Consider the following 26,854-nt stretch of genomic DNA (forward strand, 5'->3'; position numbering starts at 1 on the left):
AATCATTGGCTAATACATACATTTAATATACTTCTGAATGAGGGTAATATTTAGAATACTAATCTAAAGTAAGTTTAAATAAGATTCTGGCAGGTAATTCTCTGATTGTTACCACATTCCCTTAAACCTTTGCAAGGCACCATATAAAAGATGATCTTTGATGATGTGTGGTAGACATCTTTAATTCCAGTACTTAGGAAGCTGAGATAGGCTGATCTTTGTGAGTTTGAGGGTAGCCTGGTTTACAAAGTGAGATCCAGGATAGCCAGGGCAATGTAGAAAGACCCTAACAACAAAACCAATCTTCTTGTCTTTTTAAAAGGATAAGGGAAACAAGATGGCTCAGTGTAAAGGCATGTGTGCCATGCTCTTTGAACCTACTACAGGAGATAACTGATTGCCAAAGATCTCCACATGAACAATACAGCATGTGTATGTCATCATCCACATAATGATGATGACGATGATGATAACGATAATAGAATGAGCCACATATGGTCTTGCACACCTATAATTTTATCGTGGTACCAGAGGATGTCTCAGTGATTAAGAGCACTTTTTCTTGTAGATACCCTGAGTTCAATTCCTAGCACTCATGAGGCAGCTTACAAGTGTCCTTTGGTGCCATTAGTCACATAGAAATCACACAAACATACATGCAAGCAAAACACCCACACACATAAAATAACTAACAAAAAAAAACTACACAGACTCATAGAATGAGAAGCAGCAAAAGAACGAAGTAATGGAACAGAAACACTCTACCCATGCTTCATGACATGGAGATTCCACAGTTTCATTACTTCTTTCTCTCCTTCATTCACATCAGAAAATTCTTCAATTTGCTGAAAGAGAAAAAAAAAATCTATCACATTTATAACAGTAGTAGTATTTTTAAGAAAAATAGGGTGTCAAAGCAGAATAATTTGAAACAGAAAAATAGCAAAGATGTCGCTTTTCTTTTCATACAGGGTCTCTCTACAAAGCCATGGCTTTCCTACAACTCACTCTGTAGACCAGGCTATCTTCAAATTCAGAAATTCATCTGCCTAAGCCTCCAGAGTACTGGGACCAAAGGCATGTGCCACCATATCTGGGAGCACTTAATAAAATCAACTTTTACTTAAACATTTCTCTTAGAAGGAAAATTCTAAGTTTCAAAACAGCAATAAAAAGTTAAAAATTAAAGTATCCAATAGAAACTCACACAGGAAAGTAAACTTTTTCTTACTTAAATAGCTTTGTAAATGACAATTATAAAAGTTGTATGAGTGGTGCTGGGGAGGAGGAAAAAAGGTAGTTACAGTAATGGTTTTTTCTCTCAGCCATTCTGGATCTTTCTCATCTTCACTATCTACTTCCATCTCTTGTGGCCGGAGAGGTAAGCAGGTGTCACTGTGGAAATAGAGACGGTTGTGGCCACTACTGTATGTTCTTTGCTGCTCTACTTCTCCATCTTCAGATTCAAGAAACTCCGACATACTTGCTTTTGTTCGTTTTGGCCTAATGAAATCAAGAGATCAAACAAGACAAAGTTTACACAAATATGACACTGAACACGAGATAGTATCTGTAGTGTTACTATTTTGTAAAATGAAGAACATAATAGTACTTGAAGCAGCACTCTCTCACACTATTTTTTTTCAATATATAATGCAAAATGAACATAACACATAACTCCCCTTCCCCACTCCTCAAGAACCAGAGACCAACCTGTCTGTATAGCCCCAGTTCTACATATTAAACAAAGTTTCAAAGAAAACAATGTCTTTCTGGGTATGAAAAACTTAAAACAAACAAAAACAAAAAAATTGAAGATCTATCCAAGAGCCTGGCAGGGGTTGCCCACATCTTTACTCCAAGTAAATTCAGGAGCCAAAGGCAGGCAGATCTCCAGGTTCAAGTCCAATCTGGTCTACACAGTAAGTTCTAGGACACAGAGTAACCCTGTCTTAAAAAGCAAATAAACAAACAAAAAATGTTTATAAGGAAAATTAATAAATTGTTAGGTAGGACACATTAAAAAAAATATTCAAGGGGGCAAAGTGGGGTGGGGTATGCCTTCAATCCCAGCATTCTAGAAGCAAAGGCAAGCTGGTCTCTGAGTTCAGGGTCAGTCTGCTCTAAAGTGGAAACTTCTACTTTCTTTGGAAAGTTAGTTATGTCAAATAATGTTTTGCTGGGGCACACAGATGAAAGGATGTCTTGCTAAAGCAAACACATGAAAGAACGCTTCATAGGACCCCACAGGAAGTGGGAGATGAATAATGAGCTTTGGTTTGCTCCACCTTGATATTATTCCCTAAATTCACCAATGTATTGGTTCACCTTACATAGCTATGTTGAGATCAACCTGTGGTAATGTTGCCATTGAGAGAAACTTGCCCAAGAACTGCTCAAGGGGTTCCTGCAGGAGTTTGCTTCTTCCAGGGCCTTGCCTTAGGCAGATGGTGGTGAGCCTGGTGTTTTCTTCAGGACTGAACTACAGCTGCCTGGTGTCTGCTTGCTGAAAGGACTAGACTATAGCTGCTGAATCATATTTGGTGTTTGCTACAGGGCTGAACTGCTACCAAAGAAGATCAAGCCTGCCCCTAAAGAATATTGCTGAACAGGTCCACTTCCCTGCACATCCTAATAACTTTTCTTTTCCATTACCTCTGCTGGGTAGTGGGCCAGTGGAGAGGTTGAATCCTTATTAAAAGTAGGTTGCAAAACATTTATGTCTACACTGGTCTACATCCTGAGTTCCAGAACAAGTAGGGCTACACAGAAAAATCCTATCCAAAAAAACCTCAAACCAAACCAAACTAAACCAAACAAAAAACCCAAAGCCAAAAACAGACACAATAAAAACAAAACAAAAAAAAGGAAACATTTGAGGGAGCTGGAAAAATAGTTCAATGGTGCAGTGGGCTTGCAGAGGATCCTAGTACCACATGGGGCATATCACAACTGCTGGTATTCCAGCTGCAGGGGATCTGACTCCCTCTTTTGACTTCTTGGGCATCCACATGTACAAGGCATATACTCATATACATATGTAAATGTAGTGTGTTACATAGTGAAACTGTCTCAAAGGCATATATTATTATATATTATTTTGGTTGTGAGCCTAACCTTTAATGGCTGAGCCATTACATATCTTCGCCCAATATATATACTATAAATATACTAACACAAAGTAGAAAAATAGAATAGTTACAGATACACATTTAACCAAAAATTCTGATTTTTAGGTTTTATGAAAACAAAGCTTTCATTTCAGAAGACAAAACTGACACTGTAAATTCACCACTATTGCATAGTTACAAAGCTCAATTAAGGGGGCTGGAGAGATGGCTCAGCGGTTAAAAGCACTGACTGCTCTTCCAGAGGTCCTGAGTTCAAATCCCAGCAACCACATGGTGGCTCACAGCCATCCATAGTGAGATTGGATGCCCTCTTCTGGTGTGTCCAAAGACAGCTACAGTGTACTCATAATAAAATAAGTAAATAAATCTTTAAAAAAAAAATGTATTACAAAGCTCAGTTAAGGGAGAAATAATTGGCTATCTTGGCATAGCATCGCTTATAAGACATTACACTACTACAGAGATAGATTCATTTACATTATCCAAATAGAGTATATCACATTTTTGTAGGTTATTGTGTCTGTATGCACACAAACCTAGGTCTCCTGCAAGAGCAACTAATTTGAATCATTCAGCTCTATCTTGCCAGCCCCAACGAGGGAAATTCTTCAAGACCACAAATCAATGTAGGAGTGGCAACATTAAAAATTGTCACTCGGGCTGGAGAGATGGCTCAGTGGTTAAGAGCACTGACTGCACTTCCAGAGGTCCTGAGTTCAAATCCCAGCAACCACATGGTGGCTCACAACCATCTGTAATGAGATCTGATGCCCTCTTCTGGTGTGTCTGAAGACAGCTACAGTGTATTCATATATAATAAATAAATAAATGTTTAAAAAAAAAAAAAAAAAAAATTGTCACTCAGGCATGGTGGCACACACACCTTTAATCCAGTGCTTGGGAGGCAGAAGCAGGTGAATCTCTTTTGAGTTCCAGGCCAGTCTGGTCTATAAAGGAAGTTCCAGGACAGCCAGGGTTGTTATACAGAGAAACCTTGTCTCAAAATATGAAGTATACTACTTCACCGATAAATACTGAAATGAGGATTCTACCAAAATACTTTTTCTCGAACCCCTTTTTTATTTATTCTCATGTCAATAAAAGTAGGGCACATGCTGCTAAGCCTGACTGCCTAAATTCAATCCATGGGACATATATTAGAAGGAGGGAACCAACTTGAACAAATTCATCTGTTTCTCTCCTATCTGTCTACACGAATGTGCGAGCACACACACAGGCACACACACAGGCACACACACACCAATCTATAAAAAATAAAAGACAAGAGCATAAGCTGCCTGCCTACCTGCACACAAGAATGTGTGTGATTGGTGTTCTCTTTACTGGTCCATTTCGACTAAAAGCAAATCCAGGTTGGCGATGTATATCCTGAGGATTTCCTGCATAGGAGCCATCATAACACTCATTGATAGAAACATCTATCCTAGCACCTTTTGGATGATACTATAAAGAAAATGAAAACAAAAAAGGGTGTTTAGAAAAAGAAGATATTAATAATGCTTTATAAAACACCTATTACTTCTTTTAACTTAATTAAAATAGTTATGGATTTTTAATGTGAGAACTCAAATAAACCAAGTATTATCAGCTTGATGAAAAAGCATACCTAAAGACTTAAAAAAAATATGCAGGGTAGGCTCTATGGCTCCATATTCAATCCTAGTTCTTGGAAGGCAGACAGGAAAACAAGGCAGCCTAGCTACAGAATAAGATCTGGTCTCACAAAACAAAATCCCTGCAAAAAAGTGAATTAAAATGCTAATGGTCTAATTTATTGGTCTGGAGACTTATTTTTCTTAATCGAGAAGAAAATTCTCCTTAAGTATATTCAGTGAATATATGATATATGCAAATACTATTATGCAAAATAAATACAGCGACCTGAATCACCCACTGTAACCTGGGCAGAACTTCTTGCTGTTTACATGCAAACTGCCCTTTATCTAAGGTTGTTATGTGTGATGTGTACTATTGGCAAACAAAATGAAAACCTACTTACTACATAATTGAAGATAAATCTGCTGTGGCAGAGTTTTAGATGCTTGAGTAAGCTATACAGCTTCCGGCAATTGAGAGTGCACCACGGGCAGTGCAGGTCATCTCTGGCTTCGGTCTGTTGTCTTGTATTATTGTTATAAAGGAACTAAAAAACAAAAAGTGTCAAGCTGACAATTTGCACATTTCTAAGCACTGTTTCCTTAGTACTTCTAAAACATACCACTGAAAAACATTCAGATACTACCTACGAAAAATGTATTTCATGATACATTTATTAGACCAATCAGTTGCATTTACCTGATAAAATATTCTTAACTTCTGGCGATTTTCATTTGAATTATCCTTTTCTTTTCTTGTTTGCAGCTCTGTAGTCACTGTCTCCTTAACAGCTGAAAATATACACAGGCTTAATTGACGAAAGATTCTCTTTTATAAAGTATCTTGCCAAAATTATTAAACAAAGATATATAATTGTGGTATTTCTGTTCACTTCAACTGATAACGAAAAGTCTTTATTGCAACCCATAGGGATTCTCTCTGTATATCCACCTGTCTCTGACTCCCATGAGCTTGGATTAAAAACATACATCACACCACCCCGGGAGTGGGAGGACTTCGCTTTTTTTCCCTTAAAAAACAAAAACCATTAAAATAAAACCCAAAAGACCCAAAGAACTCCTTTGATATCCTAAACCATAACAAAAATAACTCAGAGTCACCACAAAGTTTTCTGAAGTCACAGGTATTTTTGCTTTGTTTTGGGTGGAGCTGTGGTTGAACGCAGGCCCTCCCAAATGCCAGTCACCTGCTCTGTCGCTGAGGTTCAAACCTAGCCCTGATTGTGGTTTTGACTGGTTATTAGAAAGTGAAAACTGATTGTTTTAAAATCACCACAACACCCAAAATAATCATCCTTCAAGATTTTAGTATATTTCATCAGACTTAATGTCAAACATTTTAGTAATGGGTGGGACAAAACTAATGACTGCACATCATTACTATCACATCTCCTGTCGTCGAGCTTTGTTTACTAGTTTCCCTGTAATTCTTTTATCCATTTCTTTAGCTTAAGAGAAGTGCCCAAAGCATGAATTACTTAGGAAATGTTTCCCATGACACAGGTTATTGCTTTTTTTACCTTTTAAATTTTATTTATCTTTGTGTATAATTTTTAACACTTGCAGCTGGTGCTCTTAACTGCTGAGCCATCTCTCAAGCCTGTTTTAACACTTGTTAAATGAAGTGTTATGAAGTAGCAAGTACTTACTAAAGCTGAACTATTTATTGGCATGTGGAAACACCTGACACACAACAGCCAGAATTTTGGGCTTCTCCCCTGAGATTCCTAAGTACCAAGTACCAGGGCACGTGTGTGGAGGTCAGAGGACAACTTTCAGGAGTCAGTTCTATCTTTCTACCATGTGAGATTTGGGAACTAATTCAGGTTGTCAGGCGTGTGTAGAAAGCAGACAGGATCTCAGTATCAGCTCTATGACGTCTTGAACCTGCCTCTTCCTGCTGAGATTAAAAGGATCTACTGTGGGCCACACCTGATCTTTTATGCATGTAACAATTGCACATGACCATACAACAAAGAGAAATATTCCCTCTTCTGAGAGATAAAAATGCCTAGATGTTCTAAAATCAAGAGCAGTGTTCTTATGAGACGGACTTAAAATATCTTAAATTAGGACTTAATACAGCAGAGCTCTTATCCTATCTGTACCTGTGCTTTAGGTGCAGAACAGGGGTTTGAACACAGGGCCTTGATCGATCACAATAGGCAAATATTCTATGTAACTCAATGCTTACATTTAAAAAATGCATTGAAAACCAATCACTTTCTTATCTGTGGCAAATTAGTGTAGAAATGTGTTCTAAATTGACACAAGGATAATTACAGACATACCTGAAGGTAGTAAACAATACATATCATACTGCTGAAATGTTAAAGACAAAGTTAAATTCCCAGAAACATCCATCACAAAGGTTCTAGAGAACTTTATATTTAATATAGGCAAACTCTAACTTAACCACAGCTAATAATATGGCTACTTTATAAGACAAACAGTATTTCCTGAATAATTAAACACAACAAAAGCACAACTGAGTTACTCTAAGCCTAAACATTAAAACCACGATTTAGATAGCAACAGTATTTTTACCAATAGTTTGTGCAGGTTTAACAGAACCAGGCTTATTTTCTTGATGAAGGCTCTCCGAATTTCTAGTGGCAAGAGGCTTGGCAACAGGAGCTGTAGACTTATCGTTGGTTTCTCCTGTCCATCGAAGAGTAAATTGCAATGTAGGTCCCTGAGAAAATGTTTCAAATGGAGGCAGCCTCTAAACAATAAATAAAATAGGGAAGAGTTATGATGACATCAAAGATATTGCAGAAATAAATGAAGATACTCATTATGATATGCCAATGTGGATTTATTTAAAATCAATACTTTTCAACCTTTAATTTTAAAATAATGCATATGCACATGTGTGCACAGCTGTGATATGTGCTTCAGTGCAGTGCCAAAGAAAGCCAGAGGAGGGCATGAGATAAATACCATGGAGTTGAGTCTTGAACCCAATATTGGTGCTGAGAACTGATCAGGTCCTCTAGAACAGTACACACTCTTAAAACACTGGGTCATCTTTCCAGCCCAATACATTTAACTTTTCAAGTCCAAAAACCAACAAGACTAGTCAAATCATATATGGAATGAATACATCAGCACTAGAGAAATGGAAAGGTTAGGCAGTATCAAGGGGCAGCTGCTTACAACAAAAGCTGACTCATTACTATGTGAAAACAACTGATACAAAACAGACTTTCAGATCTTTTTCCTCTGAGATTCCTATGAACTGGAATTAGGCTCAGATTTCTCAAGGGCAGAAAACAAATTTTCAAGAAAAATCTCCCTCAAAAAGCAAAACAAGGCTGGGTGTCATGGTGCACACCTTTGACCCAAGAGGTTAGAACATTAACACGTGGTGACTTCCTTTTGACTGCTCCTGACGTGTTTGCTTGTGCTTCTTTGGTTTGGGGACAGTAATTATCTCAGATGTCTGCTGATTCCCCAAATCACCTAATAAGAGAACTCCATCTTTGGTCTCCATAAGCCTTTAACTCGTATCTAGCCACCTGCTTCAATCTCACACCTATCCTGCAGTAATTCATCAATTACAATGACTGTCACATAATCTCACGTCTCCAACAGCCTTACACACAGCCATTGATTATATTTACGCAGTTTTGATATACAATATGTTTACAAATAAATCTATTAAGTTTTCTCTTAAAATATATACTCTTGCCTGGCAATGGTGACACATGCCTTTAATCCCAGCATTTGGGAAGCAGAGGTAGGTAGATTGCTGAGTTCAAGGACAGCCAGGGCTACACAAAAACAAAGACTCCCTATTTCAAATACAATTTCCATTTGAGAAAGAAAACATTAATCAAAATAAGAGTTGACAACCATAAGTGTGTTCAGTGTCTAAGTCATCGATACCTTCCCATCAAGAATAGTCTCCCACGTTGCTCTTTTCTTACTTATTGGACATTCTTCCATTTCCTGCATGGCTACTTCATATTCTCCATCTAAAAGCTGTAAACGCCTGGTAGGAACACACACATTATAAAGTAACCTGTGTATTACAAAGCCTACACTCTAAAAAGCATTAAACTGATATATTAGCTTACATACATAGCAGTATTTTAAATTATCTACAATCCAGATCTGACAAAAGTAATATTAACCAAAGAAAAATGTTAGGCATTCTTTGAGTAATATACACCCAGAAGTATATTCTTCAGCACATATGTTTACTAACATATACCAACATTTTTTCCTAAATTTGTGGAATGTTTATATTTATGTTGATACACTTGCCGGAAATTTGGCTTTGTTTTTTGTTTTTCTGAAACAGGGTCTCTCTACACTATATATACACTCAATGGAATCCAACTACCTAGAGTGCTGGGATTATATGTGCACATTACCCATGCCTAACTCACAAAAACTATATAAATAGACATTTGAACTACTGTAGCTACACAGACTTAATATACCTGTCTTAAAACCTAGTTAATTTTATGCATTAAGTATAAACCAACTGTGCAGATTTCATGCTTTTGAAATCAGGACAACAGCAATGCTACAATTCTCCCTATAGGGAATCATTACAAAGTATGCACGTCAGTGTTTGAACTGCAATTGTTATTTTCATGTTTGCTCAGTAAACTGATGATATAAACGACAAACCTGTGAACTAAAGATACCTAAGGGAACCTGGCACATACAGGTGCTTAGTAAATAATAAATCAAACAATCAAGAACGTTATACAGCATAGTTTTAACATGTGTGGACTTGTTCATGTATTGTATGATTTATATATTATTTCCATGCTTAAGCATTGGCATTCACTACTATTTTAAAAACCATTCCTTTATTGTGCTAACAGCTGACTGTACACAGGAACAATCAGCTTTTCTTCAGTCTCAGAGGTCCTGTTAGATGATGATACCTAAGATGTACTGACTACTTTATTGTGTGACAGGCACTGGACTGAAAACTGTTCCTTTAACTTCCCACAACCTTACATCAAGGTGCTGCAGCTTTCAGAAAAGGAATACAAGACAGAAATATTAAGTATCCTGCCTTAAGAACAATACCAATAGCAAAACCTACCAAGTAAATCCAATCACTAGAGCCTGATTCTTTAGTATCAAACAACTGCTGAGTGTTAAGGTTTTTTTGGTCTTCTTGTCTCCACACTCTACTACTTGAATTTAGGTGTAACAAGAGTTAATTCAATTTTCTTTTAATAATTAACTTTGGACTTTGCAAAACCTGTCACTTTAATGGGAAATACAATCACGCACTATCAAATTTAAAAGACATTTCCTTCATGCTCTTACATGGCTACAAGATAGTCTACATTGTGGTTCCTTCATGCTGTTACACGGCTACAAGATAGTCTACATTGTGGTTCCTTCATGCTCTTACACGGCTACAAGATAGTTTACATTGTGGTTCCTTCATGCTCTTACACGGCTACAAGATAGTCTACATTGTGGTTGCTCATTTGACAGCCACATCCAAACCACTCAACCTCTAACGTGTTAGGAAGCCTTTGTCCCTCACTCTTGTGAACAGTGCTTTATCAACACCTTAGTATACTTTTATTTCAGAGGTCTTACCTTTTAGGAAGCACAGGCTAGCATCTAACTTGATCTATTTCACATTCCTTAGGCCTTTAAGACCTACACAATAGTTTTATATCAGAGAAATAAGAACTTTCAACATATGATTTCAAAGTAATTTTCTCATTAGTTACTTTTTTTTTTGGAGACTAGCTTTGAAAACCTGTGTTCAAGAAAACCTACTTGTTTCAGTCTCTGAAGTAACTGGGATTATAGGCATGTGCTACAACATCTGTGTACCATAGTTTCACTGCGGTTATAGTAGCCTTTGTTGTCTCAAAGTCTTAAGTTTCTTACTTTTGCTCAGTATTTCAAACTCTCTCTACATGGTTTATAAATTTGGGTTATTCTCTCAGAAGACCTCAATGTGAGATTACAAGAAAAAAATTTGATACATCTAACATTAACATGATACATTAAGACTGTGGTTCATAAAATATTTCTTTACTAAGAGCAATACCACGACTCCTCAAATAACAGGGGATCAATCCCAGGTCATCCATATGTTACGCTAGCTCTCTGTGATTGAGCTACAGCCTTACCCCCAGGTGTTTTCAACTGAACACATTGATCTACAATCAAATCTGACTTTAAAATGTATTATCTTCAATTATATTGCTAAGCACCAGCAATCAACCTAGTATAAGAAGTCATAACACCTCAGGTACCATTCTTCAGTGATCTGTAAAAAAAAATGTTGGTTTTTTTTTTTTTTTTTTTTTTGAGACAGGGTTTCTCTGTGTAGCCCTGGCTGTCCTGGAACTCACTCTGTAGACCAGGCTGGCCTCGAACTCAGAAATCCGCCTGTCTCTGCCTCCCAAGTGCTGGGATTAAAGGCGTGAGCCACCACTGCCCGGCGGTTTTTTTTTTTTTTTTAATGTATTTCCTACATCTTCTTTTTCCTATACTAAGATGTTTCACTCCTTGATATTCTGTGCCAAATGTATACATGGTCATACAGGACTATAGCTTTAGCTGCTAAGACATGTCTAGAAACCATTTCATTTAGGCCTGTGTTCAAACACTATCTCCAATATACACAATAACCACTTACTTGCTAATATTTCTTCACAGCATTTATTGATATTTTTATAGAGTTGTCTATAGCCTATATTAGAAGCACGAAGACAGGGATTTTGTGCTTCCTCTCAGTTTAGAAGTTTTTGTCAAAGAGTAAATACTCAGAAAATACTTCTTGATTTGGGAGGCAGAGGCAGGAGGATTTCTGAGTTCAAGGCCAGCCTGGTCTACAGAGTGAGTTCCAGGACAGCCAGGGCTACACAGAGAAACCCTGTTTTAAACCAAAAAAAAAAAAAAAAAACACCAAAACTTCTTGACTAAACAAATGAGGGACTCAGTACTCTGCTATGATAAAAAAATAGTATTTGCAAATTTGTTTTTAAAGTAATTAGAAGAAAACAAACAGAAGCAATATCACTGTCATTCTGCTTCAGAATAAAAGCATTTGCAGACTAGTACTGAAGCCTTATTTGCCCATCACTATTACCTGTTTTTGTCAAAGACTGTCATTTGTGCAACAAATGTCTTCTCCCCATCTTCACGATTTCGTTTTCTTCTGGCTGGAAGTTCTTCACTGACATCTGAATTAAGAAGACAAAACAAAAAAACAACAAAAAGACCAATTACTCACAAGAAGTACAAATTGCAAAAAATTTGTTGTTTTATTTGTGACAGGGTTTCTCTATGTAGCCCTGGCTATTCTGGAACTCACTCTGTAGACCAGACTGGGCTTGAACTCACAGAGTTCCACTGGTCTCTGCCTCCTGGGTGCTGGGATCAAAGGCATATACCAGCACTGTCTGTCCTACTTTACAATAGTGTTTTAATACAGAGGCTCCCCTGCCTCACCTTTATACTTTTAACATATACTTTTATCCATCCTTTGTCTACAACATGATCTCACAATATATCCCAGGCTGGTCTGGAAATGGCTATACACTGGCTGGCCTTCAACTCAAGTCTCTAGGACTTGGTGTACTGGGAGCTGGGACTACAGGCCTTACAACTCAGCTGGGTCTGCCCTTACTTCCTAACATTACTATCAGAATTTACCTTTGCAAATGTTAGCTTGTTTAGAATGACTCATGCTAGACAGGTCTCTCATCACCACTCAAGAGTTCCATTATATATAAAAAAACTTTTAAGAGAAATCTGATTTTACATTATATGTAGGAGTGCTTTTGCTTGCATTTATGTTTATGTACCACATGCATATAGTGCCCTTAAGAGCTTGAATCAGATCCTTTAAAAGGGGAGTTATACACAACAATCAACCCACATGGTTGATGGTAACCAAACCTGGGCCCTCTGTATAATCAACAAGTCTCTAAACCAGAGCCATCTTTCCATCTCATTTTAAGTTTCAAACAATACCTCACATGTACCTCTATTATACAACTGGTCATTTCAATGCAATTTTTAAATTCTTATCTCTCTACTAATCTGAGTTGTAAACCTTCTGAGAATAGCACTGCTTGTTTAATTATCTTCGTAATGGCAGCACCTATATATCAATTGAATGATTACCTCAAAGATGAATTCAGATCTGCTGGAAAAATAAAGAAATGGGTACAGGGATCAATATCTAATATGTATTATACTGCTCATGTTTAAAATAGCACATTGTCATGCACTTATAGTCCCAGCATTTTGAAAGCTGAGCTTAAAGGATCATTTGAGTCCAGTTTGAGACCAGCCTAGGCAATGATGAGACCATATATCAAGACAAAAATGAAAGTAAGAAGACAGATATAAAGAAATGGAGAGAGGTGCAGGAGAAGGGGGAAACAGGCAGGCAAAAAGGGAAAAAGCTCATGGTTAACCTAAGCGGTGAGTAGACACCCAGACTGGAAGGCATCAGGTCAATTTCCAGTAAAGTAAGATTAACAGTCTTTCCAACTTTGGAAAGAAACAAGGTGTTGATGAGCTGTTATAATTTATTTGATTACTATTTGGTTTACTTTGTTCTTGAGACCATGCCTTGTTACATTATGTAGCCCAGGCTAGCCTCAAACTCATGGTCTACTGACTCAGCCTTCTAAGCACTGGATTAAAGGAAACTACCATGCCCAGCAGAAAGTCAAGGTGTTAAAAAGGGGGGGGGTGACTTTATACATAATTCTAAATATCATGAAGAAATGCTAATTCATACATTTTTTGATGACCACTTTAATTTGATAACAAAACCTAGTGAAATTACAGAAATAAAATTACCAATATTTTCATTGGTTTCTCCATTAATCATTCCATTAAATTCTCTTCTTCCTGGACGAGTTACTCTAAACAGTAATGAGTAAGACTTCACCATATGGCTGTTACTAGGTTCAAATTCATTACTGGAAACTGCCAGGGATGGAAAATTTCCTGGTTTTGTTTGATTGAGGTCAGGATTCAAAGGCACCTGCTTTTTACCAGTAGGAACTTGTCTTATTGGACAACTTACATCCTGCAAAGTAAAGATTCATAAATTATACTTACATATCAACAAGAATAAATTATACTTAAAACTTAAAATCATAGCTATAAGAAACACAGTATAAGCCACAATTACAAAATGGAATGTTAAAACAATATACTGTTGAAAATTAGGAAGCAAAATTAAAATTGAACAGTTAAGATTCCCACTATTAAAGCAATTGAAGACTGGTACAATATAATGAAAATGATGATACAATTTATCCAGTATTGAGCTAAAATTATTTCCAAGTTTTGTATTACGAACACGGAATAAATGGGCTGGGATAGAGATATGGGGCCTAGAAGTACAAAACAGTGATTAGTGATTAAAGCACTTGCCAATACTTACAAAGCTTTGGGTTCAACTACCAGCAATAGGAAAAATAAATAAAACAGGACTGGGAAGGTAGTGCAGCTGGCAGAATTTCCCCCATATGCACAAGGCCACGAGTGCTGTGCTCAGGCCCAAGCACTGTCTGAACAGGCAATGGTGGTACAGGTGGAGGACCAGAATACAAGGTCATCCTGGGCTGTATAGTTGGAACCAGCAACAACTATAGTAAGACTTTTCTTCAAAATAGATGAGTAAAATAAAACCTAAAACATAAACAAAATAACTAGAAATACAAGGAAAAAGAAACTGTTAGGGCCTAGGTCAGTGGTAGAATATCTATGAGTTCTTGGGTTCAATCCCAAGTACTAAAAAAGAAAAAGGAAAAGAAAATTGAGCAACGACGCTTCGTGCCTTTACTGTCAGCACTCAGAGGCAGTAGATCTCTGTGTTTGAAACATGTCTACACAGGGAGTTCCAGGACAACCAAGGCTACACTTAGAAACTGTGTCTTGAAAAACAAAAACAAAACAAGCAAACAAACAAAACCCAAAAAGTACCCAAAAAACAAAAACAAAACAGAAATCAGAAGACATGTTTAAACTCCTCCAACTTCAACATTTCCCTTAATTTTCTATTTTGTGTAATAAATGGGGACCATCAGGAAAGGAAAATACACTAGAAAAAAAAAACAAAAAACAAACAAACAAACAAAAGGAAAATACATATAAATGCTACTACAAAACAGTAAATCCATTATCTTCTTCATATATTCCTTAAGAGAAGAGACAGCAATCACCTGAACAATGCAGTCACTGCATAATTATGTGGGAGTATAGGAGAAAAAAATAGTGCATCTTATGTGGTGACTATATTTTAATCAGGAGGTTGGCCTCAAAGATGTGCTGCTAACTTCCTTGTGGTGGGACTATAAATATGTGTCTATACACCAATTTAGTAATTTCTTTTAAAGAAATAAAAATGGGGACTGGAGAGATGGCTCAGTAGAAAACAGCCCTGGCTGCTCTTCCAGAGGACCCATGTTTGATTCCCAGCACCTACATGGCGGCTCACAAGTTTTAGAAAATCAGATGTTATCTTCTAGTCTCTTCAGGCACCAGGCACGCACATGGTACACAGATATACTGATTATATATATATATATATATATGTATGTGTGTGTGTGTGTGTGTGTGTGTATGAGAAATCTATACTTAGGGATAAAAAGAAAATTCTACTCTACATGAGAAATCTAAGTCTCACCCATATCTTAAGCTCTAGATTTCACAAATGACTAAAATAAACAGTTGGCTATGTACTTCTTCAAAGATGTTTAGTTGTTATATTTTGCTGAAACATACATATAACTACAGGTTTTTCCTCATAAATAATGTATTTTAAAATTCCACCTTACAGCTGGGCGGTGGTGGCGCACGCCTTTAATCCCAGCACTTGGGAGGCAGAGGCAGGCGGATTTCTGAGTTCAAGAGTTCGAGGCTAGCCTGGTCTACAGAGCAGAGTGAGTTCCAGGACAGCCAGGACTACGCAGAGAAACCCTGTCTCGAAAAACAAAAACACAAAAACAAACAAAAAAAAAATTGCACCTTACTATAGTCATAAATTTTATGGGGGTTAAGTAGGACTAATTATGGTATGTTACGTAAGGGCCTCCTATCATCCAACCCAGTCTTCTCCCTTTTAGGTCTCCATCTGGGAGAGCATGACCAGCAGGAGCTCTATATTGTTCAACTTCTGCTTAAGGTGTAATCATACAGAGGTACAATCTAATTAACACACAGTAACAAAAAAACCCTCAATCACTCACGTGCTTACTGGACGGGGACACACACACACACACACACACACACACACACACACACACAACCATCCTCTTTGGAAAGAAAGAAGTAACTTGGGGCTGGAAAGATGGCTCAAGAGGTTAAAAACACTGACTGCTCTTCCTGAGGTTCTGAGTGCAATTCCCAGTAACTACATGGTGGCTCACAACCATCTGTAATGAGATCTGATGCCCTCTTCTGGTGTGTCTGAAGACAGTGACAGAGACTCTTAGACATAAAATAAATACTTTTTTTAAAAAAGAAAGTGGCTAGATAATAATGGGGAGAACTTCCCTTTAAAAAAAAGAAAGACGTATTTGTATCATAGCCTCATGACTTTTCCTGCCTTTAATAAAAGAGACTCAAGGACTTAAGTCTACTAAGAGTACAACCTGTAGGTTTTAGTGGGTTGCTCAGGACACTTAGCACTGTGACAACTGTTTCTATGATGAAATGACTTTATTTTTTAAATAAAATCTGAAGCAATGTATTAATAAGTTAATGGCTGATAATGCTGACAGTAAAAGCTTTTACTCAGTACAATAAAAGAAGTAATCCTTTAGTGCTGGAGAAACGGTTTGATCATTAAAGACTAGGCTCACAACCACATACGTACGTACGTACATACATACATACATACATACATACATACATGGTGCATACTAATGTACTAGTAGCTACAACCTATGAGACTAAATGGTATCAGCAGCTGAATCTGTCCTAAAACCATAGCTTGTTCCTATGGCTCCTACTGGATAATGTTTGTACAGATGCTCAGACCAGGGGAAACATGAGGGAGGGTGGCAACAGACTACATAAGCAAAAGTCAGCTACCAAAGTAATTCTCTCCCCATCCTTCTCTCATGGTCTCACTATGTAGCTCTGGCAAGCCTGGAACTCATTATGTGGACTTGGCTTGCCTCTGCTTCCCAATTGCTGGGACTAAAGGTATATGCCATCATGTGCAGTCTCAACACAGTTCTTATTTCTAAGGTTTAAAAGTATCTCACAAATTTAGTAGATATGGAGAAACATCTACTAGTATTTTATACATTACCTTTCTTTTTTTGTGGCAAACTTTCACAAGCAGGACTTCCAGGGTAACAGAATTTTGTTCATTTTCGGAGTTTTGTGATGGCTTATCTAAATAGAAAAACCAATGTCTTAAAAATTTTTTTAATGTATACATAACAAAGAAAAAAATTTTTTCCTATGTTAAAGAATCTTTCAAAGCCGTGCAGTGGTGTCACACACCTGTAATTCCAGCACTTGCACTTAGAAGGCAGAGGCTGGCGGATTTCTGAGTTTGAGGCCAGCCTGGTCTACAGAATGAGTTCCAGGACAGCCAGGGACACACAGAGAAACCCTGTCTTGAAAAACAAAACAAAACAAAACAAAACAAACAAACAAACGAATCTTTCAAAAAAGGCTTCCTACAAGGAAAACACACCCTCCCAAATTCAGCTCCAGACTTGTAGCTCCATTCTTTTAAATAAATCAACTTTTCATAAGACAAATATTCAGATATACAAATATTCAGATATATTCAGATATATTCAGATTGATTTGTCTTTCAATTTGAGTAAGACAGCTCAATTATCTTAATTTACAGTAAATCTATTTACTGATTATATCTCACTTGAAAATTTTGCATTTATTTTTATGATAGTACAGAGAATCTTCTCTTCAAAACTGACAAAAGCAGTCAAAGCTTCTTAGCAGGAAGCTTGATTAAATAGTTATAGAGAATTACACCAAAAAGTTTAGTGTATTTTCCTTCTCCCAAAATCCATTAGTAGAACATTTACTTAGTGGGACCATGGTGGTACACATCTTTATTCCCAGCACTGAGGAGGTAGAGGAAGGCAGATCTCTTAAGAGTTTCAGGACAGCCTGGTCTATATAATAAGACCTTGTTTCAACGAGAGAGCAAGACAGGACTAATCTCAGTGTGAATAGGAAAACTTAAAACTGTTATTTACTACTTGGCGATGCTTCAGCTTACAAAACTTAGAAATTGTAGTTTTGAGTGTAGAGTCTACAATTTTGGATTAAACAACAAAGCAAAGACTGCTTATTATCCACTTTATTTTTTTATCTACTTTAAAATTCTGAATAGTATTAGTTCAAACCTAAATATTTAAACACTAAACTTCAGTAAATATGCAAAACTAGTGGCAGATCATTAACATTAATAATAATAATAATGATGATGATGATAAATATATCTCACAGCTTTTCTTTTGCTTCTTAGATTTTTTTTTTTTTTTTTTAGGTTTTTCGAGACAGGGTTTCTCCATACAGCCCTGGCTCTCCTGGAACTCACTCTGTAGACCAGGCTGGCCTCGAACTCAGAAAATCCGCCTGTCTCTGCCTCCCAAGTGCTGGGATTAAAGCCGTGCGCCACCACCGCCCGGCTTGCTTCTTAGATTTTTAGGTAACCTTCTTTTGGCATACAAATCAGTCTTCTTGGGCTGTGGGCATTGCTCAGGGGTTGACTGCTTCCCTAGCATGCTTAAGGTTCTGGTTTGATATCTAGCATCCAAACCAAAGAAAAACCAGTAACAAAAAGCACTAGAAAAACAAGCAAACAAACAAAACAAACCCATTTCATCCCTTTTATGCAGGGTATACTGAAGAAAACTGTAATTCAATAAAAGTACTTTAAGACAGCAAAAATAATCCAGTGTCTAATAAAAAGATTGCTAACACAATGCTCACCATGAGAATGGAGCCGTAACAAAGTGTATAAATTCATTCTCAGATCTCTCAATTACTACTATTTTAGGCATTTTGTTTGTTTGGTACAGGTTCACGTAAGCCAGGCTGGCCTGGAACTTCTGATCCTCAGACCTAGGCCTCCCCCCAGGTGGGGGAGCTGTAGACACAGGCACAGGCCACCACATCCAGCAATGTTACAAACCTTAATGTTGGTGTTCTAGTCTGGGTTTTAAAGTGTTTGTTTGTATGTTTTGGTTTTCTTCAAAAACAGAAAAAAAATCTTAATTCTCTCAAACTTCCATTAATTTTATTTTAAGACAGTGTCTTATGCATCAGTGGCTGCCCTGGAATTCTTAGAGATCTGCCTGACTCTAGTCTACTGAATGCTGGGATCAAAGCTGTGTCCTAACACATTTGGCAAGGAAAAATTTTATCCCCCAAAATACCATTATAATAAAAATATATGTATGTTTTTAATAAGTTCCTAGAAACAAAGCTAAAGAATATGGAAAAGTTATAATTCAAGGGCGGGAGAGATGGCTCAGCATTTAAGAGCACTGACTGCTTTTCCAAAGGCCCTGAGTTCAATTCCCAAAAAACACAAGGTGGCTCACGACCATCTGTAACAGGATCCAGTGCCGCCTTCTGGTGTGTCTGAGATGGCAACAGTATACTCATATACATAAAATATAAATAAATATATTTTTAAAAATTATACCTCAAATGAGTTCGTAAGTACTGCAGAAAACAAATTGATGAATAAAAATAAGAATTATATATAATTATGAATTGTTTAAGAGGAAAAAACCAAAAATATACGAAACAGGTGCAACTTAAGACAAAGCCTAAAAACTATTAGCTAAGAATATGCATGATCAGATATTTAGTTTGTAATATAAAAACCATGGATCATGTTTCAAGCAGTTACCACATTACTTTATTAACCCCCCTATCTACTATTGTAGGGCTACAGACAGAAGGCAGGACCTTGCCTACTAGGCAGTCATACCACTACCCTCTACTCCTCAGCCCTTTAAACTTTTCTTACTGAATTCTTACTGAAAGCTTACTGCATTACTTTTGATAATATAGAGGTAGAGGACAACTTATTTGGGAATTTGTTCTCTACCATGTGAGTGTGAGACATCAAACTCAGGTCATCAGCAGGTTTATCTGCTGAGCCATCTCAAAGACTCCATATTCACTTTTTGAGTTGATTTTGTTTTTTTGAGTCAGGATCTCACTATGAGGTCACAGCTGGCCTAGAACTCACTATGTAGACTTTGAATTCATCCATATCTGCCTGCCTCTGCCTCCTATCTGCATATACTACTATGCCTGACCCTTAGCCATTAAAAAACAAAAAACAAAAAAAAACCCTCAAGTTCCCAAACATGCTTTTAGCTTTTACTAAAACTAATATAAAACACCATGCATTTTCTTAGTAATCACTGACATGATTACACTGAGTTAGCAGTAGTGGTTATTTCAGCTGTTTACTGTATAACTTAAAACAATACCAAAGCAACGCTGATGACACAGCACCAACTCAACAAAACTTGGTCAGACCAAGATCCTCAGCCTCTGAACTTCTGAGGTAACTATTTAAAATTTTTCATCATTATGTTTTTAAACTTACGTTTGAAAAGCATCATCGGGGGAAATAGGTATAGCTCAATGGTAACGTAGTTGCTTTGTCTGAAAGGGATGGGTTTAACATCCACCACAAACAAAAAATAAAAACAAGAAGCTCCAGGAAATAAAAATTAATTTACAAAAAACAAACAACTCCCCCAAAACAAAAACAAAAAAACAGTTTAAAAAGAACACAAAGAACTCAGAATCAACCTCTTTTCCATTCAAATACTTACCATTTTTGTGGAAGAAACCGGTAAATGTAAGTTGCAAATGTGCAGACAAGCTAAGTAAAACAAAAAGTTGTCACTTAAAAATTCTATAATACAGCATAGACATTAAAATACTCAGAGAGCAAAGGTAACTTATAAATGTTTGATTTTCTCTCTTAACTACTGTGGCTCAGAAATCCAATGTGCTTTTCCTCCTAAGTGTAGCAACCAAAATAATAAGCCTACTTCTACTACAGCACACAAATATCCCACAACCACAGTGCTTTATTGTCTTGTTATAAAGTGTAAGGTCGCCGGCAGTGGTGGCACAGGCCTTTAATCCCAGCACTTGGGAGGCAGAGGCAGGCGGATTTCTGAGTTCGAGGCCAGCCGGGTCTACAGAGTGAGTTCCAGGACAGCCAGGGCTATACAGAGAAACACTGTCTCGAAAAACCAAAATAAAATAAAATAAATAAAGTGTAAGGTTTTATATCATTCCATGTTACAAAAGAAAAAGTTGCCAATAGAAGCTAAATCAATGTAAGAAGTATTAAATATTTTACTCATGGAAGCTAGAACATGTTAAGACAAGTTTTCTACCTATCCAGCCTTTCAAATACATTAAAGGAATGGAAATTCATGCTTCCTAAAAGATTATGTAGAGCCATTACTTTATTCTAAAATTAAAAGTAAATCACAAGTCACAAAATTACTATAGATGTATAATTTACTACTTTAGTGTGCCGTTTTCACACTTGAGTTAGAAGCTCTACAATAAGAAAATCAAGCATGAACTAGCAGTAACTTTTTTGCTTTTTTGGTTTTATTTGTTTTTTGGTTTTTCGAGACAGGGTTTCTCTGTGTAGCCCTGGCTGTCCTGGAACTCACTCTGTAGACCAGGCTGGCCTCGAACTCAGAAATCCGCCTGCCTCTGCCTTCCAAGTGCTGGGATTAAAGGCGTGCGCCACCACTTGCTGGCTACTAGTAACTTTTAATCTGAAAAATTAGCTAATATAGAAAAATTATTAAAAACAAACAAACAAACAAACAAAAACAGAAAAACCCTGTCTTGAAAAAAAAAAAATTATTAGGGGCTGGAGAGATCACTCCACAGTTAAGAGCACTGACTGCTCTTCCAGAGGTCCTGAGTTCAATTCCCAGCAACCACATGGTGACTCACAACCATCTGTAATGGGATCCGATGCCCTTTTCTGGAGTGTTTGAAGACAGCTACAGTATACTCATATACATAAAATAAATGAATTAAAAAAAAAAGAAAGGGCTGGAGAGATGGCTCAGCGGTTAAGAGCACTGACTGCTCTTCAAGAGGTCATGAGTTCAAATCCCAGCAACCACATGGTGGCTCACAACCATCTACAATGAGATATGATGCCCTCATATGGGTGTCTGAAGACAGCTACAGTGTACTTACATATAATAAATAAATAAATAAATCTTTAAAAAAAAAGAAAAACAATTACAATGGGATAATATAAACAGAAACATCAACAGGCTTTTGTAGTATTTCTAAACAGCAAAGACAAACATTTGTTGCAGTTTCTATGGTGACAGAGAATCAGGATTACAGAAGACTAAAGAGAAAAGACAGCAGACAAGAACAGAGTATTTTTATAGAGAAGAACTGAAGTAAAGAGGAACAGAGCTCATTAAAGGAAAGGCTATAAATGATACTTAGGAAACCACACTTGTGGATGAGACTAGGATGGCAGTTCTAGAGCAGCTAATGAAGATTGGGACCTAATGAACAGATTCAGAATTATGAAGACATTATTAGGACATATTTCCTATATGCCACATCTCTATTTTCTAGCTGACAGAATATGGAGTTTACTACCACTATGTGTTTACCACCGCAACGGACTGACACTTCTGAAACCATGAGCCAAAATATGTCTTCTTATCTTGGGTATTTTGGTTCACAGCTATGCAAAAGCTATCATCCAGTACATACGGCTTTCTTAAATGGTGATGACACTCTAGGCATTGTATGGAAATGGGAGTTTCAGAAGAACAGTGAAGCAGGCTACAAAGTGTTACACAAATAATGACTGGAAATGAGAACAGAACAAAAAGGAGGCTAATCTGGAAAATCTTCCTAGGACCCTCCCTTCCCCCCCCCCCCCTTAAAAGAGAAATTAGAGGCAAGTGAATTGAGGTTTTTTTGTTTTTGCCTTTTTCCCCCAGTAACAGATACAGGGATACCTTTTTCCTTAGCAGAATATGACATGAAACTTGTCTTCTAGAACACTATAGAGTAGAGGTGCTGAGATGGCATTTCAAGAACAATGCTAACAATTCAAGAGGAGTCCTGGTTTACAGAGCGAGTTCTAGGACAGCCAGAGCCACACTCAGAGTTCCTGTCTTGAAAACAACAAAAACCAAACAAATAACTAGTGTATCAGTAAAAGATAAAACTATGGGAAAAGACAAGACTATGGAAGTGCAACAAAATGGATATAAAATGGGATTGGGATTCATAAAACAGGTCTGGTCTAATGGTGTACGCCTGCAATTACAACACTCAAGGAAGAAGTAGGAGGACTCAAAGCTGTCACCAGCTACATAGAAAATTTGAAGCTAGCCTCAACTATATAGTAAGTTCAAGGCTAACTTGGCTATATGAAACCTTGTCTTTGTTTTTGTTTCTGAACTCCTGGCTGCAGACCAAGTCTAGAACTCAAAGAGACCTGTCTGCCTCTTTCTCTCCTAAGTGCTGCGAATGAATACCTCCCCACCCTACTCTTTTTTTTTTGGTTTTTCGAGACAGGGTTTCCTCTGTGTAGCCCTGGCTGTCCTGGAACTCACTCTGTAGACCAGGCTGGCCTCAAACTCAGAAATCCACCTGCCTCTGCCTCCCAAGTGCTGGGATTAAAGGCGTGTGTCACCACTGCCCTGCCCCTACCCCACTCTTATATAAAAATAAATAAATAAATAAATAGCCAAACAACCAGTTATGGAGAGAGAATACAACAGTTAAGAGCACTGATCACTCTTCTAGATGATCTGGGTTCAATTCCTAGCACACACAAGGTAGCTCTTAACCATCAGTAATTTCAGTTCCAGGGACTCCAACAGTCTCCTCCTCTGCAAATAAGGTACAGACAAACAAGCCAGCAAAACACCCATAATCATTAAAAAAAATAAATAAGTAAATATATAAATTATAAATGGTGATTTAAAGAAGGGGGGGGGGAGACAACCATAGCACTCTGGAGGCTGAGGCAGGAAGTTCACAAATTCAAGACCAACCCAAGCTACACCGAGGTATCTTAAAAGATAAAAGCAAAAAATGATTCTTATGTTGCAAATACTTTCATATTACTTACTTTCTGACTCAAACTCAGGTACTTTTAAAACAAAGGTTAAACCTCAAGGATCAGGGGTCTATGCACAAGAGGAGGCAGAAAGATTTTAATAGCCAGAGGTAGAAAATGACTTCAAGGAAACAGCCTTTTCCAGACACAAGAGAACTGATACGCATCTAAGCTCAAGAGACTGTGACAGCATGTATAAGACTAGTTCAAACCAGACAAAACTAAATATGGAGAAGTACTACTACTTCCAACAAAGAAGCTATCTGAAATGGGTAATTGGTAGAAGGAAAAATGAGTTTTCTTTAAAAAAAGCAACACTGGGCACATAAATCACACTTGCTGGCAGGCTGTATGCTCAGAAATAATCGGCCAACACAAAACAGATTCCATGGTTTTCTTTCCTAAGACAGGATCTCATCATGTAGCTGTGGCTGTCCTGGAACTCACTGTGTAGCTCAAACTGTCCCCTAAGAGTGCTGGGATTAAAGCCACACACCACTGCACATAGCTGGAATTTTGTTTTAAAAGATTGAGAAAAAATATGAAATCAAGTGGATATATGAGAAGTCCTTGAAAAAGCTGGGGGAAGGGGAAAGGAGAAATTAAAAAAATCCAGAAACATGGAGTAAGAAAAGGTTCACAGTACAAGAGTATTTTAAGTGTTCTTTATCATATTACGTCTGAGTTTAACAAAATGCAGAGCTACATATTCAAGAGTGAATGACCACATGCAAATTATACCTTAAAAATAATAAAAAAGAGGCCAGGCGGTGGTGATGCACGCCTTTAATCCCAGCACAACCTAAGTTCCATCACTGGGTGGAAAGGTGAGAGGACACCACAAAGCTGTCCTCTTAATACATGTACTGTGATAAGTACAGCACAAAGACACCATTATAAAAATGTTTTTAAATTTAAAAAACAATCAGAAAGAAACTTAAGGGTTGGCATGATGGTGAATTAGGTAAGGGTACTTGTCATCAAGCCTTGGTGATCTGAGAATTTTTGATCCCTAAGACACACGAGGTAGTGAGAAATGACCACACAAAGTTTTCCTCTGACCTCCAGTTGTGCAGTGACACACATGCACTTGTATACACAACTATACACACCCTAGTAAGTAAATACAGTGTCTTGTGTATACCAGGCTGTCATTAAGCTCACTATGCAGCCATGAATCTTTGTGCCTCCACTTCCCTAGACTGTGATTACAGGTGTATACTACCAACAAGCCTAATAGAATTCTTCTAAGAAAAAAATGGCAGTTCCCCTCCCTTTCCTCTTCCTTTTTATCTGCTGTATCCTCTTTTACAGCTAGGTCAGGTGGAAGGTTAGTCAGGAATATTTGATTTTAAGCTAAATTGTTAAGATGACCAGGATTTACATAGTCACTTCTAGGCCAGGCAGGGTAGTTGATTCCAAGATTAAATACCTGACAGCTCTAAAGAAATAGGTAGGCCGGGCGGTGGTGGCGCACGCCTTTAATCCCAGCACTTGGGAGGCAGAGGCAGGCGGATTTCTGAGTTCAAGGCCAGCCTGATCTACAGAGTGAGTTCCAGGACAGCCAGGGCTACACAGAGAAACCCTGTCTCGAAAAACCAAAAAAAAAAAAAAGAAATAGGTAGAAAAAGGGTAAGTAAATCCTTAAAGGACTAACATCCTGAAACAAGATTCACATAGAAACCTCAAATCTAAATACTTGATCCCACAAAAGAAACCAAGTTTTTAATGCTGAAGAGACTGTGATCACTGCATTAAATATATATATGATAGCAAGCAGGAGATATAAAGCTTCATAACTGGGCCAGGCATGTTGGTGCACAACTTTAATTCTTAGCACTTGGGAGGCAGAGGCAGGTGGATCTCTGTGAGTTTGAGGCCAGCCAGGTCTAATAATAAGAGTAAATTCCAGGACAGCCAGGGCACAGAGAAACCTTGTCTCAAAATAACGGAAAACAAAACTCCAAAACAACAAAATTGAAAAAGGTACTACCCCAAAATAGGAAAAGTTAATATGATACTCTAGCACCTACACTGCACGACGGTAGCCACTTCTCTTTTAAACATTCACTTAGTGTTTTGTGTGGTGCATACAATGTATGTGTCAAGGACAGAGGACAACTTTTGGGAGTCGGTTCTTTCCTTCAACTAAGACGTTGGTTGTAGGGAACAAGCTAAGGTCATTAGACTTAGTGGCAAGTGCCTTTAGCAGTTGAGTCATATCACTGGCTTAACATTCATCATATAAAGTTTAAAAACTTCTAACTACACTATCTAATCCATTATTCTAGAACCCAATGTCTCAAAATGTAGCATTTAGCCGGGCGGTGGTGGCGCACGCCTTTAATCCCAGCACTTGGGAGGCAGAGGCAGGCGGATTTCTGAGTTCGAGGGCAGCCTGGTCTACAGAGTTCCAGGACAGCAGGACTACACAGAGAAACCCTGTCTCAAAAAAAAAAAAAAAAAAAAGTAGCATTTAGATATATAGGTAGCAAGACTTTGAATGGGAGACGGTCTATCACACAGAAATAAATCTTTCAAAACGTAGAGTGCTTATGTGGAGCTTGGCATCATGTACTTAGGAAAACAGAAGGATCGGCTACATAAGAGTTCAAGGGCAGCCTGCACTACAAGAAAAAAGACAATAACAAAAAACCTTATAGTCATGGCTAGAGTGCTTAAAAAGGACTGACATTGGAGAGATATACACAATCAAAAGAAGCTTGAACATTATCTACAAAATAGAAGGGCAACAAAAAGCTATCAATGGCAGAAGTACTGCTTAAAATAATTTCATTAGTTCTGTAGTACAATGATGGAGCAGCTGTCTAGCAAGTACAAGAACTACAAAGATACATATACATACATACAAAGAACTTAATAGCTTTGCCAAGATAAAGACTGTATCAAGTATCTATTGACTAAAAGACTGAGTATTTTTCAAGAAAGGA

At 37.5% G+C, this 26,854-nt stretch overlaps 1 protein-coding gene across 2 annotated transcripts in view; it reads right to left on the bottom strand.

Annotated features, from left to right (window-relative positions):
* Positions 1 to 26,854, bottom strand: part of Suz12 (SUZ12 polycomb repressive complex 2 subunit) — a 44,278-nt gene that overhangs the window by 3,952 nt on the left and 13,472 nt on the right. For both annotated transcript variants that reach the window (XM_028759319.1, XM_028759317.1), the window contains 11 exons: positions 20,593 to 20,642; positions 17,058 to 17,143; positions 13,589 to 13,820; positions 11,862 to 11,955; positions 8,660 to 8,765; positions 7,316 to 7,493; positions 5,448 to 5,539; positions 5,152 to 5,295; positions 4,438 to 4,595; positions 1,305 to 1,503; positions 766 to 845 (listed from right to left, as the gene is read on the bottom strand). In XM_028759319.1, coding sequence (XP_028615152.1) covers positions 766 to 845; positions 1,305 to 1,503; positions 4,438 to 4,595; positions 5,152 to 5,295; positions 5,448 to 5,539; positions 7,316 to 7,493; positions 8,660 to 8,765; positions 11,862 to 11,955; positions 13,589 to 13,820; positions 17,058 to 17,143; positions 20,593 to 20,642 — 1,419 coding nt within the window. The remainder of the gene's footprint in view (positions 1 to 765; positions 846 to 1,304; positions 1,504 to 4,437; positions 4,596 to 5,151; positions 5,296 to 5,447; positions 5,540 to 7,315; positions 7,494 to 8,659; positions 8,766 to 11,861; positions 11,956 to 13,588; positions 13,821 to 17,057; positions 17,144 to 20,592; positions 20,643 to 26,854) is intronic.

This window comes from Grammomys surdaster, unplaced genomic scaffold (assembly GCF_004785775.1).
Source record: "Grammomys surdaster isolate TR1022 unplaced genomic scaffold, NIH_TR_1.0 126278, whole genome shotgun sequence".
NCBI lineage: Eukaryota > Metazoa > Chordata > Mammalia > Rodentia > Muridae > Grammomys > Grammomys surdaster.